Genomic DNA, 22,289 nt, shown 5'->3' with positions numbered 1-22,289 from the left:
TCAAACTCTTCCCGTACCCCACTTTGGGAAACACTGCTGTAGACAATCTATAATGTCACACACCATTAGCAGAGGAGATGATTTTTGAACATTTCTTTCTTGTAAATGAAAGACGTTCCTTAAAAACATAGGATTGTAGAAATGAGGAAATCCTCTAACTTCAAGACAGTGGAAAGTAGATTCCCGAGTTCAAAGTCAGCCCCTGAGAGTGTACACACAAAAAAACTGAAGTATATAATGATTTTTTTATAGAATCAATAGAGCAAATCTTGTTTATTGGGCTTCAGAACATATATTTTTGAAATTTCCTTTTGTGAATAAATTAGAATAAAATATTAATATATTATGTACATTACATTCATTAAATTGGCAGAAGAATTGTGATGTCAATAAAGTACATCTCATCAAATCATTAATCATTTGCTGGTGGTTTAACACTAGTAATTTTTTTTTCAAGGGTTGTATTACATCATCATTAATTTTTACTATTGTATAAAGCGTCAAGCCTATATCTTAAGTAAATATTACATTGCCTTTAATTTTTACTATAATATAAAGCATAAAGCCTATATCTTAAGCAAATACTACATTGCCTTTATTTTAACTATTATATAAAGCGTAAGGTCTTTTTTAAAGTAGCGATGAAAAGTAAAATACACAATATAAATCTAAAAAAAAAAATATTTTCAAAATAAAAAATTATACTCCTATGCGTGCATCTGCAAAATTGAGTCCCTAAAATTACTAAAAAATTAAACTTGTTCGAGGTTGATTAAATTGAACATAGCCTACTTACTTTGCCAGTCTGCCAGAATGGAGCTATGCATCCCACTGTGCACATGACAAATCCAATTGTCATCCCAGCAAAGGCAATCTTTTGAGCAGTGCTGTATCGCTGTGTAGCCATTGTAGTATGCCTACTCCTCTAACTAGATAAAATAGAAGGTAAGATGGTCTGATGTAACACTTATAATAAACCACACCATTAATTAAACTATTCAAAAACAAATCTATCGCCTATCTAACACAGTAATAGTGCATATACCATATAAACTAACTAAGATCTAACTTAGAAAAATCTCAACAGTCAAATCTAGAGTCCAGGTCTTCACAATTCAAAGCTGACAAAACTGAAAACAGAAATGTGACATAAAATGTCTAAACAAATAATATGCAAAGAGATTGAACTTTACCTGAAACAATAAAAAGAAAAAAAAATGGAAATGAAGGTCACAAGCTTAAAGCCTAATGCTTAGATTTATTAGCATTATCTAGCAGCAAAAGAGGCTGAGTGGTAAAGCGCTTTGCTTCTGGACTGGAGAGTCCTGAGTTCAAATCCTGGTGAAGACTGGGATTTTAACATCCTCTCAGTTGACCCAGCTCTAATGGGTACCTGACAATAGTTGGGGGAAAGTAAAGGCAGTTGGTCATTGTGCTGGCCATATAACACCCTCAGGTAACTTTTACATCATCTGCCCCATAGATGGCAAGGTATGAGAAGTGAACTTTGTTTACTTATTTTTTTTACTATCTAGCAGCAAAGGAAGAAAATGCCATGAAGGTGTGGTGAGGTCAACAACCTTTTTCTCTTCAGCATTGTTAAGTTCATGCTAGCTATTGAGACTCAATTATTTGTGTGTATTATGTTATAAATTACAAACATTTCTTAAAAAAAAAACACGTTATTAACGACTTTATTTCCTTTTTAAAGTATGGCTTTGCTTCCAAGAAATAGTAAATATCATAAATTAACATTCTAAAATATTTGTAACTATAGTAACTTTACTTCCACATTTGTTCAGTCTTCAAACTTGTGTGTTCAAGAGAGCTTGAAAATATCTTCAGATGACTAGTACACTTACTAAGTACTGGTGTTATGACATTTCAATTTGTTGACCAACTAAGTCAAAGTTTTGTCCATTTTATGAAAGAATGATTGAAATTGTGTAGAAATGATAGAGTGAAATAGAATGGTGGTTGAGTTATAAACTTCAGAATGATTGAAATTGTGTAGAAATGATAGAGTGAGATCTCGAATGGTGGTTTAGTTATAAACTTCAGAATGATTGAAATTGTGTAGAAATGATAGAGTGAGATAGAATGGTGGTGGAGTTATAAACTTCAGGGGTCTCAAGTTTAAAACTTGTGGTGGGCATCGCTTGCATTCAAAATTTTCTTATACCTATCCAACATTCATTTGGAAAGGTTGAGAAAGTCACTGCCATGATTAGAATAGGTGCAGCGGCGAAGCTAGGAATTTGCCATCATTTTGGGGCCCATGAGGCTTGACCTTTTTGGGGACCCCTGCATTTTTTGTAATATTTAATGTAAAAAAGACTCATTTGGGCCCACCCCCCTCAAGTGGAGGCCCAAGGGTATTTTGAAATTCTCCCCTTACATTTTTCCCTCATTAACTTTTTTTAAATACAGAAAAGATCACTGAAACAGAGAAGAACTGAGTCAATTGCTACTTGTAAATTTGAAAATACAATTTAACTCTTTCAGTGCGAATTATTTTGATTGAAAAAATGGAGTTTTCCAGGATGACTAAAAATTTTCAAGGGGGGTAGAGTTACTTTTTTATTTTATTAAATAAACTAACATATTTGTATAAATGAAAATGAATGGGCTACAAAAGTATAATAAATAAAATAAATTATTCAAAAAACATTTTTATAAATTAATTTTGAACTTACCAGGGAAAAGGGGAAATATATAAAAATTCATTAAAAAAATCGATATACTGAAAGATTTAACCTTTTTATTAAACATTTAATCCATAAATGTGGAAAAATCACAAGACTAAACACATTATATCACTTCCAATTTCATAAAAGTTGAACAAAAGCACTAAGAAATTGTATTATTTACATTTTTTCGGTCCCAGGAACTAAACTTAAAAAGAGGAACCACTAACACAATGTTTTCTTTTTTAAAAAAAAAGGGGTTTTTACTTCATACAATTTACTACCAAAACAAAGAACAATTACTCTCATATCCAGAAAAAAAAAAAGAGAAGAGAAATAAAGTTTAACATAAAAAAGATATTGAAATAAAATTTATATACCAAGTTACTCACTGAGAGTAACCCTGCACTGACCAATGCTAGCAAATTACTCGGTGAGAGTAACACAGCACTGACCAGCGCTAGCAAAGTTACTTGCTGAGAGTAACGCTGCACTGAAAGAGTTAAAGAGACTATTAAAACAAATGCCTTCTTCAATTAATGAATAATCCGCAATGAATTCTTAGCATATGAAGCTAATAAAATATATATGTATCTGCTATGTTGTGTATGACTGTGTATTATTGAGCAAAAGAAAGCTAAAGAAAATGTTAGCCAAAGAAACCATTTAGAAGTCATTTAGTACTTCTTCCCTGGTATTCACAATTAAGCAAGAGAAAGATGAACAAAAGATACAGCACTTGCCCCTATTCAGATTGTTTTCAATGATACAGAAAATCAGTTTTATCAATTGCTATAATAACATTCCCCTACAACAGTTTTAAAAAAACTATTTCTAAACCCTAATCAGACCTGCCTACCAAAAAAAGTCCAAATGCGTAACGCTGATTGTCAAAATGCGTATTTTGGCACCAGAATGCGTAACACTTACGCGATACACTATTTTGTCATATATATATATATATATATATATAGATCTAGATGTCATGATATGATTAGATCTACAATCTAAATCTAGATCAATATGACAATAGAGACTAGATTTGGATCTATGTCTATATAATGAATATAATCTACACTAGATCTGGGCTCAAGAGTGTTACCGATGCCTAGTGATGGGCAAAAGTTAACTAAAAAGTTGCTAACTTTTAGTTTAACTAAAAAAAATTAGTTAAGGCCAAAGTTTAATTTAAAAAAAAAAGTTTAGTTAAAATCCTAGTTTAATTATTTTTTTTTAGTTACAAACTAAAAAGTTTAATTACAAATTTTACAAACTTTTTTAACATACATACCAATAAATATTTAGATCTATGTAATTTGGAGAATATATATAATGAATTATAGAGAGGAGAATAAACTAGAGGGTGCACAGGTCACTTGAAAGCCTTTTAACCTTTACCCTATAATGGCCACTATTCCCGCCAATTCAAGGTATTTGAAAGGCGAGAAAAATAAACGTGTTCATTATATTTCTAGCAAGTTTCGTTGCTTGATAAATCCTAATAATTCCTTGCTTCTATAGATCTACATTTTGCTGCTTTTTATTAAACACCAGTGTGTTCCTGTATTGACGGTATAGCTGCAGAAAAGAATTTTGCTTTACTATAGATCTAGAAGAAATGTCGACTCTTTTTATTTTAAAACTTTTTACTAGATAGATCTAGAGTTAAGAGTCTAGTGACGACTAGTCTAGTAGTATTAATCTATTACTACTATTAGATCTATAGTCATAATAGTCTATATTTAATTATTTTAGTCTCTTAGTGTAACATAATAGTATTATATGTACATTTGCACACTAGCGCGTCAGTGCAACACCGCTTGTGTTTACGTAATAAACAGGGTTCCTAATATGTCTTCCCTCTTAAACACTAGTTTGTTATTTGTGTAACACAAATATTTTACATGGTGTCAGAATAAAACTTAAAAAGCTGTCCAGACAAAGGTTTTTATTAATCTAATAATGGCTTCTTTTTATTTTGAGCAACCAATCTTGAATTGGAATGCTAAAGATCTGTATCAAGAGTTTTTAAGGTTTCAACAGCAGGTGAGCTTTTGTTTCAAAGGACCGTTAGCTGGTGCCGATAGTAAACAAAAAGCCGGATGGCTGGGAATGTGGATAGGTCAGCAAGGCCGTGAAGTTTACAAAACTCTAAATATTACTGATAGTGAAGAGGGAGATCCGCAATTGCTATTAAAGAAAATAGAAGACTACATAAGGCCAAGACAAAATAAAAGAGTGTCTAGATTTAGAGCACATCAGAGAAAGCAGGTAGAAGGAGAAAGTTTTGATAACTTTGTTAAAGTCCTAAAGCTTCTCATTATGGACTGTGAGTATGACAACCCAGACGATATGCTTATAGATTTGATCATTAGTGGAGTCATACACGAAAAGGTACAATTAAGACTTCTTGATCAGGGACAGAAGTTGACCCTTAGCAAGGCTATAGAAATAGGACAACAATATGAGATGTCACAAAGCCAAGTGAAAATGTTCTGGGGCCAAGAAGTTCTAGCAATCAAGAGAGGGTCACACAATGTACTAAAGCAGAAGTCTAAAGATAACTCAGATAAATTATGTAGTAAATGCGGCAAGAACCACGAAAAGGGAAAATGTCCAGCAATAGGAACCACATGCAATTTCTGCAAGAAGAAAAACCACTGGTTTCAAATGTGCAGAAAAAGACGCAACGTCAATCTAGTAGAAGATGACAGTCACAGTGATGAAAATATTATACCTGTTAGCACTGCAAGTAGCCAGTATAGAAAGGGTAATATTGAGAACATCAATGTCGTCGAAGACAAGTGGACTGTAAAACTAGTCGTGCATGGCAAGACATTAATTTTTCGTATCGACACTGGTGCAAGATGTAACATTCTTGTCAAGTCTGAGTTTGAAAAGCTCAAAGACAAAGTAAAACTTGCCTATTCTGCAAAGTCGCTCAAGTCTTACTCTAATCATGTTATTAAGACTTTAGGAGCAGTAGTGCTGCCTTTGAAAAATAATATCCAAGAGGTGAAAGCAAGGTTTGAGGTAGTAGACATTAGTCAAGAGAACATTTTGAGTGGTGACACAGCAGAATGTTTAGGACTACTACAACGGATAGACAGCATAGAATCCAAGGCAGAAGACGAGTTACAAAGAGAATTTCCTGAAATGCTGAAAACAACTGGAACACTGCCAGGAGAATACAAGATTCAGTTACAGGAAAATGCTAAAGGAGTTATTCATCCACCACGTCGCTTAGCAGCATCACTACGCAATAAAGTTGAAGAAAAACTTAAAGAAATGCAAGCTGATGGATTTATTACTCCAGTACATGAACCTACTGAATGGGTTAGCTCCATGGTTGTTTCGTTCAGGAATGACAAAGTGAGAATATGTATTGATCCAAAAGATCTCAATAAAGCAATCAGACGGGAACATCACCCGATGAAAACTATTGAAGATGTGATCACTAATATTCCAGATTCAAAGATATTCTCAGTTCTCGGTGCCAAGTCAGGGTTTATGCAAATAAAGCTTGAAAGAGAATCTTCATTTCTCACAACTTTCAACACACCTCTGGGAAGATATAGATGGTTACGATTACCTTTTGGTATTAAATCAGCGCCACAAATTTACCAAAGAATTATGGATGAAATGCTTCAAGGTATTGAAGGAGCATATGTCATCATAGACGACATTCTAGTAGCTGGTAGAGATGTTGAACATCATGATCACATTTTGAAACAAGTCATGCAAAGAGCAATGGAGTACAATCTAAAGCTGAACTATGACAAGTGCAAGATAAGGCAAAACAGAGTACCTTATATGGGTCATATCTTGTCAGAGAAAGGTTTAGAACCAGATCCAGCAAAGATAAAGGCAATTATTGACATGCCAGCTCCTCAAGACAAAGATGGAATCAGAAGATTTCTAGGTGTAATTCAGTACCTAGCAAAATTTATTCCTAATCTAAGTCAAGCAGATGCTCCAATACGAAAGCTTTTAAAAGATGATATAGAATTTCAATGGAATCATGAACAAAACAAGAGTTTCAAAGAATTGAAACATCTTTGTACAAACCCTCCAGTTTTAGCATATTATGATGTCAACAAGAAAGTAGAGATAGAATGTGATGCAAGTAAAGATGGACTGGGAGCAGTATTACTCCAGGAAGGCCGTATAATTGCATACGCATCAAGAGCTCTCACAGATACAGAAACAAGATATGCTCAAATTGAGAAGGAAATGCTCTCAATTGTGTATAGTACAAGCAAATTTCACTGCTACATATTTGGTAAAGAAGTAACAGTTTATAATGATCACAAACCTCTGGAGCAAATCTTCAAGAAACCTCTATTGTCAGCACCAATGAGAATACAGAAGATGCTAATAAGACTACAGTGGTATGATCTGAAAGTCTGTTACAGAAAAGGCGAGGAAATGTTTATCTCCGATACACTTTCTCGTGCACATCTACCAAATACTGATACACAGACATGTGAATTTACAGATGATTCAGTGCATATGATCTCTGTAAGTGATTCGAAATACAGTGAGATTAAAGACTGTACAAGCAAGGAACTTTCAATGCTTCTGGAAGTAATTATGACTGGTTGGCCAGACACAAGAAGCGAGACTCCAATTGAAGTCAGACCATATTGGGATTCAAGAGACCAATTATCAACTTCTGATGGTATTATATACAAAGGTCTGAGAATAGTCATGCCACCAAGCTTACGTAAATACATGCTAAATCTGATTCACAAGTCTCACTTAGGAATAGTCAAGTGTAAGCAGCGAGCCAGAGAAGTCATGTATTGGCCAGGCATGAATGCAGACATTGAAGTGACAGTTAGGGATTGTAGCAGGTGTGCTGAACATCAGAATCAAAATGTGTCAGAACCGCTAATGCCTACCAAGACACCAGACCTTCCATACAGCATGGTTGGGTGTGATCTGTTTAACTTTGAGGGTAAAAAGTATGTGCTTCTAGTTGACTACTTCTCAAAGTTTATTGATGTCAAAGAACTGTCACAGGAAACCACATCAGATATCATCGAAGCAATGAAGAGTATATTCACATGCCATGGAATACCTAGAAGGTTAAGGTCAGATAGCGGGCCACAGTTGGCTTCAAGGGAATTCCTGAATTTCTGTAAATCATACGGAATAGAGCATGAAATGTTGAGTCCTCATTTTCACAGTTCTAATGGCGAGGCTGAAAGAGCTATTCAAACAGTGAAGAAACTTTGGAAGAAAAGCGAAGACAAATCTCTGTCGCTATTAGACTACAGAACTACTCCACTGAGTAATATTAATTTGTCGCCAGCACAATTACTCATGGGACGCCGACCCAGAAATTTGTTACCTTCTAGCGAGGAAATACTCACACCTAAGACACCAGATCTCAAGGTGGTGAAGAAACACTTTGACTCCGAGAAACAGTCTCAGAAACATTATTATGATAAGAGGAAAGGAGTTAAGAGTCATAATCCACTACAAGACGGAACGGCAGTCAGAATGCAACTTAATTCTAAGTGGAAACCAGGAACAGTAGTTTCGAAGCATTCTAAGCCTAGATCATATAATGTCAAAAGTGGAAATAAGGTCTACAGAAGAAACAGAAAACACATCAGAAAGTCTTCTGAGAAAGCAAACAGATTTGACAACAATTATGACTTTCCAGATGACATCTCAGAACAACCAGAACCACTAGATCTAGAGAGTCCAAGATTACAAACTACACTAGATTTTGAGCCGCCACTACACACTGCTTCTTCTAACACCTTTAGACCAAATGAACCTTATGTAACACGCTCAGGCAGAATAGTTAACAAACCCAAGAGACTTGATTTGTGATGAACTGATTAGACTTTTTAGTTGACTAGTTTGTTAGTTATTCTGATAAATATATTTTCTAAATTAAAGAAGAGAGATGTAACTGTCGGTGCGTAGATTATGTCATTCTAGCACCAATGTGTAATAAGTGCACTATTTTTGAACGCACTTTCTTTTTGTTGCCTTGCTTGTAAGTTAATGGAGTGTTTTTGTTCTGCTGGTGTAACGTTTGTTGAGATTCTTCTGTGTTCCCCTGTTTAGGGTGAGTATCTAAGGCATAACTGCGTTTCGCAGTTGTTTTGATGCCATAGTGATAGTCTACTAGACCTTTCTAGTTTGTCTTTACTTTGTCTTTACAGGGAGTTAGCTTGGGATTGGAAGTCTACGCTGGTGACTAAAGACAGCAGTGTCAGAGTGTGTTGTGTTTTCGAACATTTATGTGTACGTTGTGGGACAGCAAGGGGTAGAATTATTATTTAATTAATAAATTCACAGTATTACAATGTTCCAAATTCAATGTCATTACTCCATTAGTTTGTCATCATACTTATATTTATATCATTAAATATTTACATTGTTACCAGTGAGTTATTTATTTATTGTAAGCACGAAGGTGCCTGGTTAAATGTCAGGGGCCCGGGCAAACGAGCTAAGGCCTTAACTTAACCCTGACAGTTGGGGGCTCGAGTCCGGCTGTGACTACCAGTCACAGAACTATAATTTCAATCATTATATAAGTTTTAGTTACTTGATTATGTAGCAGCAGTGTCTACAATCTAATAATTGTTTACATAGTATTGCATCACAATCTACTGTACTAATATTGAATTGTGTACCATTGGCAACGATGTATATCGAAAGTAGCAGATAAATACAATAAATACATTCTTTGTGATATAAGTGATATAACACTATAACTATACTGTACTATATACTATATAACTATTGTATTGCAAGATTGAAACGCATTTGTATTTTCTTGTTTTCTATATTGTGCTTCACCTTCGAACGAGTGTCTTCTCGCTCCCGGCAACAAGCGAACGTGAGTGTAAAGTGGCTGTTGGTAACTACTGAAGTCTGAGGCTACTAGTATTGTGTTGGATTGTCCTGTGGCAACTATATTTCGACGCTGTGGCCTGAGTGAGGCACTTTCCTCCGACGTGGGATACTGCACAGATAGGTTTCTTTCTTTGCCATTTAACCGCAGGCTCTAGGCTTTAGTTGATCTCTTGTACAATTAGTAGAATTTTTTTGGTTCCCATATTGTATATAATTTAAATATAATACAGCCAAGTAGTGTACATTGTATTTACCATGGAAACTAGGTTGACAATTACTGCCCAGTTTATAAGTGATGGTCGTTCTCTGGGGTACGAAGGTGAAAGGTTAGAGAGGTATGTGGCTGAGCAGAAAGAAGACTATGAAAAAGCTAAGAAAGAGGAGTTTGAACGAGAAAAGGCTAGATTTGAGAGAGAGGAAAGATTGAAAGCAGAGGCGAAGGCAGAGGAGAAGGCCAGATTTGAACGTGAGGAGAAGGCCAAGCGTGAGGAACACGAGAGGTGGAAAGAAAGAGATGCCAGGGAGGAACTCAAGAGGAAAGAGGAGATGGAACTAGAAAGAATGAAGGAAAAGTCAGCAACAGCGGCTGGGACGGCAACACAGGCAGAGGTGCGACCTAGAAATGTTTTAGATAAACTTGACAAGAGCTTCCAGGGAATGAAGGATGACGATGACCTGATGGCATATTTAACACACTTTGAGGCCGTCGCAACAAGATGCAAGATCGATAGAAAGGAATGGTCATTGCTCTTGTCCTATAAACTAACTACCTTTCTAAGAAACTGTATGCTGCGGGACAGTCTTTTTTTGAATGAAAATTATGAGGAAGTGAGGGCTGTATTACTGCGACATGTGGATATAAACGCGGAAACCTGCCGCAAGAGGTTTCACCGGGTGAAACCACGACAGAACGATTTTAGGGGTTTTGTCACCGATCTGCGAAACGCGTTGGACAATTGGTTGAAAATGGCTGAAGTAGGCAAGACTGTGGAAGAAGTGAAAGAGTTGCTGGTAAAAGATAGGATACTTGAGAATGTGTCAGGAGATGTGTACAAGCAACTGATAATAAGTAAGAAAGGCACAGTTGATGATATGATTGATGTTATTGAAGGGTTTAAGGTCGCTAGTGGGGGTGTGTCGCTTGCGAAGGAAGACAGTGTGTATGTTGCGGCAGCGTGTGATGAGCCTGGGATGAATACAAATCCAGTTGATGAAAGAAACGTGGTTATTTGCTTTAATTGTAATAGGAGTGGCCACAAATTGGCAGAATGTCCTCAGCGTTCGTCCATGATTAATTCTGTTCCTGATGTTGATGATAGACCTAGGACATCATCTGCGACGTTTTCTAATCAGCAAGGACCCAGTAGAAATGTTTCAACAGGGCGTTATCAGAGACAGTTTGATGGTAATGGTCGTAGAATCCGAGGTAACAGTTTTGTGAGACAAAGTTATGTTACACCTAATTACAGGAGCAGTAGAACTGGGGGCAATGGGGTGTACCAAAATAGAACCAGTTTCACAAATAGACATCAAGGTCCACCAGTAAGGAATAGGTGACTGAGTAGTCCTCGTAATGTTCAAAATTGTGGAAATTGTACTTTAGGGAAAGGAGATGAGTATTTTTCCCCATGTAAGAGAGAAACTTTTTCATATGTTGATAAGTCATTACGTGATAAGTCTGTGGGAAAGCTGAAGTTTGAAAAGGGAAGAGTAAATGGGATAAGTGTGTCTGTTTTGAAAGATTCTGGTTCAAGTGTTATAGGAATTAGAAGTTCATTAGTTGGTGAGAAAGATATGATTCCTGGTACTTACAAATTAAAGCTTGTCGATGGGACAGTCAGGGATTACCCATTGGCGTGTGTAAGTATTGAGTCGGATTACATTGTTGGGAAATATGTGGTTGCTTGTTTTAAAGACCCTGTTGCAGATTTGATTCTTGGGAATGTTGATATTAATGTGAGTCAGGAGTTTGATTGCGCAGCAGTAACTAGGTCAGCGAAAGATAGAGAGAATGATAGTGGCCCTGTAAATGAGTGTGGAATATTGGAAGATTGTCGTGATGTTTTAGGTACGAGTGATGATTTTTTACGTGAACAACTGAGTGATCCGTCTTTGAAAGATCTATGGGAGCGACATGTGGATAATTGTGTAGATAATAAAAAGAATGGAAGTGTGGAATATAAAGTGTTTGATAGACTATTGTACAGAGTGTTTAGGGGAGAGTTTGGTGAGGAAGAAAGACAGTTAGTTGTACCCTCAGCTAAGAGAGAAATTGTGTTGAAAACTGCTCATGAGAGTATGTTAGCAGGGCATTTGTCATTAAGAAAGACTAAAAGTAAAATCTACAAATATTTTTTCTGGCAAGGTTTAGATAGAGACATAAAAGAGTTTGTGAGGTCGTGTGATATTTGTCAGAAAGCTAGAGTGCCGCGTCGTTGTGACAGAGTGGAGCTAGGCCAAATGAATGTTGTTACCACTCCGTTTTACAAAGTTGCTACAGATATTATTGGGCCATTGGAGATAACTGACAATAAGAATAGGTATATTTTGACAGTGGTAGATGTCGCTACCAGATGGCCAGAAGCGATACCTCTGAGGAATATAAATACAGAAACAGTTATTGAGGCACTAACTAATATTTTTTGTAGAATAGGGCTACCTATAGAAATATTAAGTGATCAAGGCCCCCAGTTTACCTCCGAATTGTACAAACAGGTGTGCGAATTTTTCTCAGTTAAACCCGTGCACTCCACTATATACCACCCCAGCTCTAATGGTATGATAGAAAGGCTCAATTCTACTTTAAAATCCTTTTTAAGGAAAGTATGTCAGGATAGCCCTCATGATTGGGACCGGAAAGTTAGTGCAGCATTGTTCGCCTACCGAGAGGTACCTAATGAGACAACGGGGTTGTCGCCATTTGAGCTTGTCTATGGGAGACAAATGAGAGGCCCACTGGCTATTTTGAAGCAAGTATTTGTAAATGCTGAAGAAGAAACTGAATATAAGAATGTGTTCACTTATTTAGTGGACTTAAAACAAAGATTATCAGAGGTGACTTCTATTGCTAAATCTAACAGCGATGCAAACAAAAAGAAGTACAAAATGCAATATGACAAATATTCGTCTAGACGAGACATTAATGAGGGTGACTGTGTTTTAGTCCTCAAGCCACACAGAGACAATAAGATGTCCGTGTTTTGGCAAGGCCCGTATAAGGTTGTGAATAAAATATCAAAGTTCAATTACGTTGTTGAGAAAGAAAATAAGATAAAGGTGTATCACATAAACCGACTCATGAAATATCACTGTAGGGTAAAGGAAGTAAGCAATTCAAACGTTGAAACTGAGGATACAAATGAACTTTTATCAGCTAACATGGTATCAGTTGTGGGGGAAGAAGAAGTTGATGAGCAGGATGGGGAGAATGAAGATGTAATGGCCAACATCCCAACGCTAGAGATTAGGTCGGAAGAAATGAGTGGCGGGAATGTGTTGACGCAGGTCAAAATTAATCCCGATTTGAATGCTATACAAAAGAAGCAAGTTGATGACATTTTGAGTGAATTTAAAGACATAATATCTGATATTCCTGGTAGAGCCAAGGTCGAAGAGTTTAAAATTAAATTGGTTGATACGAAACCTGTGACTTTAAAACCATATGCGGTACCTATCCACTTAAGAGATAAAGTTAAGCAAGAGATTGACAGCATGTTGGATTTGGGAATTATAGGGCCAACAGACTCCCCCTATGCAGCGCCCGTTGTTATAATAAAAAAGAAAGACGGAACTTTGCGACCTTGTATTGATTTTAGAAAATTAAATAATGTTTCTGAAATACCCGCTGAGGTAATTCCCGAACAAGAAGATTTGTTCAACATGCTATATAAAGCTAAGTACTTTACGTTACTGGATCTGACTAAGGGTTACTGGCAAATTCCAATTTGTGAAACAAGCAAACCATTTACAGCATTTAGAGTTTTGGGAGAACATTATATGTTCCATTATTTACCCTTTGGATTAAGCGGTGCTCCTAATCACTTTAACAAGATTGTTAAGCGCATGTTAAGAGGTTTAGAAAATGTATTGTTTTATTTCGATGACATTTGTATTTTCAGTGAGGACTGGGACAGACACATTGAAAGTGTTCGTAATGTATTTAGTGCTTTAAGAAAGAATGGATTTACATTAAAACCCGCCAAATTGGAGGTGGGCTTTACTAATGTAAAATTTCTAGGTCATAGTGTCGGACAGGGAGTTGTCAAACCTGATCATAGTAATGTGAAAAAGATTTTGGAATTTAAGACTCCAAGTACAAAAAAGGAACTTCGTGGTTTGATTGGGTTAATTAACTACTACAGTAGGTTTATACCAAAACACGCGGATTTAGTTTTTCCTTTTACGGAATTATTACGTCGTGGAAAATCCATGAGAGTCGACTGGAGCTGTGAGTGTGCGGAGGCATTGAAGAGAGTACAGGCCTGTCTATGTAAGTATCCTATTCTTCGTTTGCCTGATTTTTCTCTACCGTTCTATCTCCAGACTGATGCCTCAGACAAAGGGATCTCTGGCATTCTTAGCCAGTGTGTGAATGGTATGTTGCATCCTATAAAATTTGTGAGCCGTAAGTTGTTGCCTCGGGAGCAGAAGTATTCTATCATTGAACGGGAAGGATTGGCCATTATATATGCAATAAAAAAATTGGACAGGTATCTGGCCGGAAAAAAATTTCATCTCCAGACTGACCACAAGGCTTTATCTTACCTTAGGAGCACTAACTTTACCAATGCACGTATTACAAGATGGGCGCTGATGTTACAGGATTATTCCTTTGATGTTGTTCATGTCAAAGGGGAGGACAATCTGCTTGCTGATCTGTGTTCAAGATTGCTATAGACTTTCAAATACGCAGCTACATGAGCTACATACTTATGTATTGTTTTAATACATGTCTTATGCATTTGAATGTTCCAATGTATACATTGTTGTTTGAAAATGTTTGCACTTTATGTTAGATGATATTATGTTGCATTTAGTATTATTGAAATTAATTTGCTGATTATGCATTTTAAATTTGATTGGTTGGTAGATTGTGATTTTGTGAATGGTTCATAGTGTAATGTGGATACTTTGGTAAAAAGTGTCATTGGTAATTTTTCTTCTAAGTTGTTATGTTTGGAAGAGTGATGTTAATGCGGATGAATTTTCCTAGCTGGATGTGCTTACCTTGTAGTTGCCATGATATCTTCTTACTTTTCTTTCAGTTTGAGGTACGGAAACTGGTCCATACTTTGTAAGAACCAGTTTGGGGGGAGAGGGGGAATGTCGGTGCGTAGATTATGTCATTCTAGCACCAATGTGTAATAAGTGCACTATTTTTGAACGCACTTTCTTTTTGTTGCCTTGCTTGTAAGTTAATGGAGTGTTTTTGTTCTGCTGGTGTAACGTTTGTTGAGATTCTTCTGTGTTCCCCTGTTTAGGGTGAGTATCTAAGGCATAACTGCGTTTCGCAGTTGTTTTGATGCCATAGTGATAGTCTACTAGACCTTTCTAGTTTGTCTTTACTTTGTCTTTACAGGGAGTTAGCTTGGGATTGGAAGTCTACGCTGGTGACTAAAGACAGCAGTGTCAGAGTGTGTTGTGTTTTCGAACATTTATGTGTACGTTGTGGGACAGCAAGGGGTAGAATTATTATTTAATTAATAAATTCACAGTATTACAATGTTCCAAATTCAATGTCATTACTCCATTAGTTTGTCATCATACTTATATTTATATCATTAAATATTTACATTGTTACCAGTGAGTTATTTATTTATTGTAAGCACGAAGGTGCCTGGTTAAATGTCAGGGGCCCGGGCAAACGAGCTAAGGCCTTAACTTAACCCTGACAGTAACATAATAGTATTATATGTACATTTGCACACTAGCGCGTCAGTGCAACACCGCTTGTGTTTACGTAATAAACGGGGTTCCTAATATGTCTTCCCTCTTAAACACTAGTTTGTTATTTGTGTAACACAAATATTTTACACTTAGTCTTAAGTAGAGTCTAACTCTTAGTAGTCTTACATCTAGATGTAAATTCAAAATTATAAGTCAATAATAATTAACCTAGATCTATTAATTGAAATCTATATTACTTTACTTTATTAGACTAGATCTATTAGTTTAGTATGTTTAGAGATTCTACTATTCTAGAATTAGAGTCTAGATTAGATCTAGATATATCTAGATTACTTACTATACTAAGACTTAAGATGCATAGATGATAAATCTATAATGAGTATAATATTAATAATTACTAGTCATCACTACTAAATTAACTAAATCTAGACTAGATCTACATCTACTTCTATTATAATTATACTTATAATATCTAGATCTACTATCTAGAATAATCTAGATTCTAGATCTATTAGATCTAGATCTAGTATTATCTACTACTAGAGTATAGATCTAAATACCCATATCTAGTTATAATCATAATTATAATAATCTAAAATCTCTAGATCTAGAGTTACTAAGATATCTACTAGACTAGATCTAGACTCTATACTCTATCTAGATTTTAGATCTAGTAGTAGTAGTAGTAACTAGTATTTCTTAGATTATTTTTAGATTAAAATATTAATTATTTGATCTAGGTCCAGTAGCTAGATTTAATTCTAGATCCAGATTATATTTCTGATCATTTCGTTTAGTAGAAGATATTAGATCCAGAATATTCTAGAATCTAGAATTAGTTAGAGAGTCAACATGCAGTTTTATCATTACTTCTAAAGGTAACTTATATTAGAACTTGGACAATTACTTCTAATTTGTTTCTATAATAGTATCATTCTAGTGATTCTATTAAGATCCACATCTATCCCATAAAGACATTTAAATCTTTTTTCATGTGCACAAATAAATGTTTATTACATTTTGCTAAAGAGATTGGTTGTGTTTTATATTTTTCATGTTTGGCTGTGTTGTCCTTAAAAAAGGTCAAAATAGTTTGTAAAAGTTTAACTAAAGTTTCTTAGTTTAGTTTAACTAATTTTTTCAATTTGTGATTAACTAAAAGTTTAATTACTTTTTTTTAGTTCAAACTTAGTTTTAGTTTAACTAAAAAAAATTAGTTTAGTTCCCATCACTACGGCGATGCCGTGGATCCGCTACAAACGTAGGTCTACTCCAAACTTTCGTAGGCCTACCTTCATCCTTGATCTATTCTATGACTAAGACTAAGAATCTAGTCTAGATCTAGACTAGATGGTAGTAGATGTTATCGATCTAGATCTAGTCAATCTAAATCATACTACAACTAAATTGGATCTAGAGTCTAGATTGTAGAGTAATGTAGAGAATCATGACATAACGTAATGACTAGCTAGACTCTGGCTAGATCTATTCCTGTATAACAAGTTTTCTAGATCTTGAATCCAGATCTAGATCTAGACTAGATATCTACAATGTCACTGAATGTGTTTTGAATCGATAGCACTTCAATATTTTTTTCTATACAAATGAATACAGGAATCAGGGATTCAACATAATTAATTTCTACTAATGAACTAATGAAAAAAAAAGTCATGTTGGTGTATCAGCTAACTGACGATACCAACCTGGTACCAATCCGCCACTCCCTCACTCTCGCGTTCTTCATTTCTAGACTAAATCTAATTGCTTTTAAGAACCAATCAACGTATAGATCTGGAAACAATGTGTTCCCCACCTTTGCTGTTCCCCCCCCCCCAACAGGACGGCTTAGCGTGACCTCCGTGACCGCTCGTAAGCTAGTCAAGAGAGGGGAAAAAAAAGGATACGAAATGCGTAACGCGGAGGGTTAAATGCGTATTTGCGTACTGACGGTCATTATTGGGAGATTTTGCGTAACGAATACGCATTTTGCGTAACGGTAGGCAGGTCTGCCTAATGCTTAGAAGTGCATCCTGCACAAAGTTCATTTCTAGAACTATACGGTCACAGGACCCCCCCCCCCCCCTCCCAAAGAGTAGCTATACAGAATTATACACAAAACAAATAGAAACAGCATTTATAAGCAAAGATGTAAATTTATTAAAATTGAAGAAAAAAAAAAGATCTATAGGTCCATATTTACATCCAAGCCCAAACCTCATGCAGGATGGTGGGGGTAACAGCCAGGTTTGAATCCATGACCATTGTGTGTGACCATTCAACGACATACAACACAACCAGGCAGCCATCTAGACTAGAGCTAAAGAAATGTAGAGTGACATTGATTGGCTTAATTATCTCTATTGATACACATTCTATATATAGACTAAACTCTTAAATTAGATCTAGAATCTAGATAAGATTAGTTAGTACATTAGACTAAAGATTATACAAATCTATAGTATAGACTCTTGTTAACCAGGGCGGACTGCTTATGTGGGCATTCTGGCAAACGCAGGGTGGGCCAGTACCCAATTGGGCCCGTAGCCAATGAAAGGACAGCATGGATGCCACTAACACTTGTATAAAATTGTAAAAAGATTGTTTAATTTTCTTTTATAAAAGGAGCACTCAGAGCGTCATAATTTACAGACTCTACAGTGTATTAGGGCTACTAATTTAACACATTTTCCGAAATAATGTAATAGCCTACATCTGTATACAGTGCTTTTTATAGGCTTCATCCCTTATATGGCCCTACACACTTAAGCGATTTAAAAGCAACATAAGGCTTATCTTTCTTATAAAGATATACGGTTAACAATGGTGTGAACCTTATATTCGGATGAATCTAAAAAGGGGCCAATCACAGTGCTTTCAGTCTTATAGATAGATGTCACGTATCGATGTCAAGCATTTTATTTAAATTAATAATTATTAAATAATAGCTTAGGTCGAGGTTGAATTTCATATCTAGGTCGCTGGTTTTTCCTGTGACATTGCGACACGCATCAATCAAGGCAGCAGCGTGTCTGTCAAGTGATAGTAAATTTAAATTTGATTGAGAATGGCACTGGAAGTAGGCGGAGAGACGCTATGTGGAGAACAAAGAAGCAGGATATGATATATTAATTCCTCAGTCGATTTAGAGATATTAATAGGATGTAGACATACTATCTTGAGTTAGAATCTAGTAGTATGTTTTATATTAGATACAGTTCACTCTTGTAATTACTGTATTATACATTTAGTGTTTTCAAGTTAGGAATTAAAGTTCTTGTATTTAAATCAAAAGAATCTTCTTCATTGAATCTACTAGTAAATATTTAGATCATCTTATAAGCTGACAACTTCAAGTAAAGAATCTTCAGCATCACGGTTACAAGATCTCAGCACTTCTGACAAAGGCAAAAGATTATTAAATATCCCCTGACATCTGCCATCATCCACAAAGACCATTCCAGATCTTCTTGACCATGACAATAGAATTTCCAGTTACATACGAATTGTTATTGGTATGTTTGAGCCAGTGGCGTAACTGGGAGGGGGGGGGGAGGGATCCAAATCTGAAAATCCCCCCCGGGCCTCCAAATGAGTGTCCAAAATGTGTTTTTATATTAAATATTATCATGATGTTGAATGTCCAAATTCAGGGGTCCCTAAAGAGATCAATCCCCTTGGACCCCCAAATCCCTAGCTACGCCACTGGGTTAAGTTTTTGCATGATCTTGTAATCTTCACAATCACACAACTATTATCTTTTGCAGTGTAACAAAGTGACCAAAAATTATTTTAAGTCAATAGGCATCAGAATTGAAAAAGAAGCTCAAAGGAGCAGAAAAAAGTTAAGAAAGCAAATGTTGCTGGAATCCTTTGCCAGTGAAATTTTAAATCTGTGTCTTTGCAAGCACAGATATTCAACAACCGTTGTTAAATCTCATGCTGACAGTGTCTATGAATGAACAGACACAACGTCATTTATTCCTGGAGATCAATCCATGTTATATGTGTCACTAACAAGGATGTAGTCTTAAACTGAAATACAAAGAGACTTTGCTCAAATAAATGAAACAATCTTGACTACTTTTTGTCCACAAGGATATATTTAATTGCCTTTAAATAAATTACCTTGATGCTCTGAAAGCATATAAAATTGTGTGTAGCTAACTCTATTAAGATATAGACTCTCAAACAGGATTTACAAGTTATTAAGAAAGCAGCAGATGACCATGTGAGGTATGCAAAGGAATTGAGGTTGAAGAGTTGGTTTTGTACATTTAATTCCATATATATATGCCTGAGAACATGGTTAGGAGTGAAACTGAATCAGAGGAAACCATGCAGATGATGTGAAAGTTGCTGTTTTAGATACAGTTTTAAAGATGTCAAATTTATTGTTGGGGATGTATCTTGTACTTATGTTGTCTTGTATGAAAGCCTGGTCGTGCGGTTTGCACGCTAGACTATCGTTCAGACTTATCGATGGTCCAGGGTTCAAACCCTGCCCGCTCCCATCCCCCGTCGTCCTGCGGGAGGTTTGGACTGGGAAGTAATTATCTTCAACTCTGAAGGAACATCCGAATTAAGTAAAACATTTTAACAAACATCTTGTAAACAAAGTCACTGCATATTAAAGATGTTAAAGAATAGGTTGAGAAGTATCATGACACAAGGCACTTAGAAAATGTTATGGTGATGGCTGTTGATAAATACATGCTATGAGTAATGAATTTGGACACAGGGGACAGTAGATCTATATAACATTTAATATATTTATAGATCTAGATCTATATATTATTATATAAGTTACAGAGAATCTAGAGAGGTCTATATCTATAATATATATATTATAATCTATATCTTTTTCTACCTTATGTTAGTCAACTAGAACTAAGTACTAGTCAACTAGTCTAGACTCTAACGCTTAAGACTCAAGTCTTAAGAAAAAACAGCTTTGCAAATTCATGGGTTATTTTCATTATTCTGCGATCTTAATATTTTATTATTATAATTTTAATGACACACGGTGTCGTGTATATCTTGAATCTAGGTCTAGAATTCTAGAGTCTAGAGCACTAGCATGTAAATTAAATTTAAAATTACATTTTGAATTACTAGACTCAGACTGTAACTACTATATGAGTATACTAGAAAATAAACTAGACTAGATCAGATCTAGATAGTTAAGTCAGATACTAGAGATTCTTTGATTCTAGATGAGTAGATCTAGATCTAATCTAGACTTCTAAGACCTTCTACTTCAGTCCTCAAGTCCCAAGTCAGTATTTAATTTTTATATTATGAATAGAAAAAATAATATAGACTCTAGAGTCTAGATGAACTAGATCTAGCTAGATTCAGCTAGATTCTAGATCTATATAAATTAATAACCTATGTAATGATACTAGATCTAGATTATGTATGAATCTTTGTTGCAGGTACCCTGGATAAACGATATGCAGTCCGATAGATCTAGACCCTAGAGATCTAGATAGTTAAGTCAGATACTAGAGTGTAACTAGAGATTCTTTGATTCTAGATGAGTAGATCTAGAATAATCTAGATCTAGATCTAATCTAGACTTATAAGTAATATAAGACCTTCTACTTCAGTCCCCAAGTCCCAAGTCAGTATTTTAACTATTTAGTTAATTTAGATCTAGATCTAATTTTTATATTATGAATAGAAAAAATAATATAGACTCTAGATCTAGCTAGATTCAGCTAGATCTATATAAAATAACCTATGTATGAATCTTTGTTGCAGGTACCCTGGATAAACGATATGCAGCCCGATAGATCTAGACCCTAGAGATAGAACTAGATTGTTACTAGATATAGATTCTAGATCTAGATCTTGATTCTAGATCTATATTAAAATATTATATCTATGTTTTGTTATTTCAATGTGTTGCCAGATTTAAATTTCAGACTCTTTTTATATTTATATACGGTTAGTATAGATCTAGAATTTTAGGCTGTTTAGATATTAAAACTACATTTCTAGCATTTTAAATAAGACGACTGAACAATTTCACCTTGCAAGTGTATTTATGATTTCCTTTTTAATTGAACGCGAAGAATAAAAAGAGGATATTGCGTATAATCAACATTAGTGTTTGAGAGAGACTGTTATTTAGAATCTGTAACTTAGTGAGATATTTTGCTTTAGCATTAGATCTAGATCCATAGCGCAGGAAAAATCTGCACAGGTTTCTTTTTCTTGGAAAAGAGTAACAATCAAAACTAAAACAAAAGTTTCCTTTAACAAAACATTTTCACGATTTAGACATCTAGATTTAGAATCTAGTATTTCTAGATCTATATATAGACTAGATCTTTAAATTATATTATAATCTTGACATATCAAGAGTTTTTCTTTTTAATACATCAGCTACCAACACTGCGTGAAAGTGGAGACTTAAATAAATGGGAAATTATAAAAAAAAGAGATAAAAAAAAATATAGAGCTCTAGACTTGAGCGGAGGTTCTCAAACGTTTTTGACCAGATGACTATATAGTCGAATTTCGCCCAACGACCCCTAATTGAAAAATCAACATAAATGCATATTATATAGATCTAATTAACAAATTAAAAAAAAAAGATTTTGTTTATTATTTAGGGTAGGTAGGCCTATGTGTCTGCGGGCTTAAACCCCTCCAAAATAAAATCCTTTATAACTTAATTGTTTAATTATTTTTTCGAGAACATTTAATGTTAAACATGCCCTAACATTACCAAAGGGGTTTTGAGGTTGAAAACCCCTTCTTCAATAAAAACCTAAAGCAAACTGCCGTCACCAAATTCCATGA

The 22,289-nt window shown here is 35.2% G+C and overlaps 2 protein-coding genes across 8 annotated transcripts in view; one reads left to right on the top strand and one right to left on the bottom strand.

Moving 5' to 3' along the window:
• Nucleotides 1-21,533, bottom strand: part of LOC106055203 (uncharacterized) — a 29,723-nt gene extending 8,190 nt beyond the window's left edge. The window contains exons 1-3 of one of the 7 annotated variants that reach the window (XM_056010979.1): nt 21,220-21,367; nt 1,070-1,130; nt 797-929 (exon numbers count right to left, since the gene is read on the bottom strand). In XM_056010979.1, coding sequence (XP_055866954.1) covers nt 797-907 — 111 coding nt within the window. In that variant the 5' untranslated portion in view covers nt 908-929; nt 1,070-1,130; nt 21,220-21,367. The other 6 variants (XM_056010982.1, XM_056010978.1, XM_056010976.1 and 3 more) reach the window with 6 other exon arrangements.
• LOC129922887 (uncharacterized) lies at nt 11,248-15,581 on the top strand. The gene is made up of 2 exons (XM_056010971.1): nt 11,248-15,053; nt 15,151-15,581. Exon 1 carries the CDS (start codon nt 11,367-11,369, stop codon nt 14,466-14,468), a length of 3,102 nt encoding a protein of 1,033 aa, XP_055866946.1. The 5' UTR covers nt 11,248-11,366; the 3' UTR covers nt 14,469-15,053; nt 15,151-15,581.
• Nucleotides 21,534-22,289: the final 756 nt, after the last annotated feature.

This window comes from Biomphalaria glabrata, chromosome 14 (assembly GCF_947242115.1).
Source record: "Biomphalaria glabrata chromosome 14, xgBioGlab47.1, whole genome shotgun sequence".
Classification (NCBI taxonomy): domain Eukaryota; kingdom Metazoa; phylum Mollusca; class Gastropoda; family Planorbidae; genus Biomphalaria; species Biomphalaria glabrata.
This window is presented reverse-complemented; position numbering and strand designations above follow the sequence as displayed.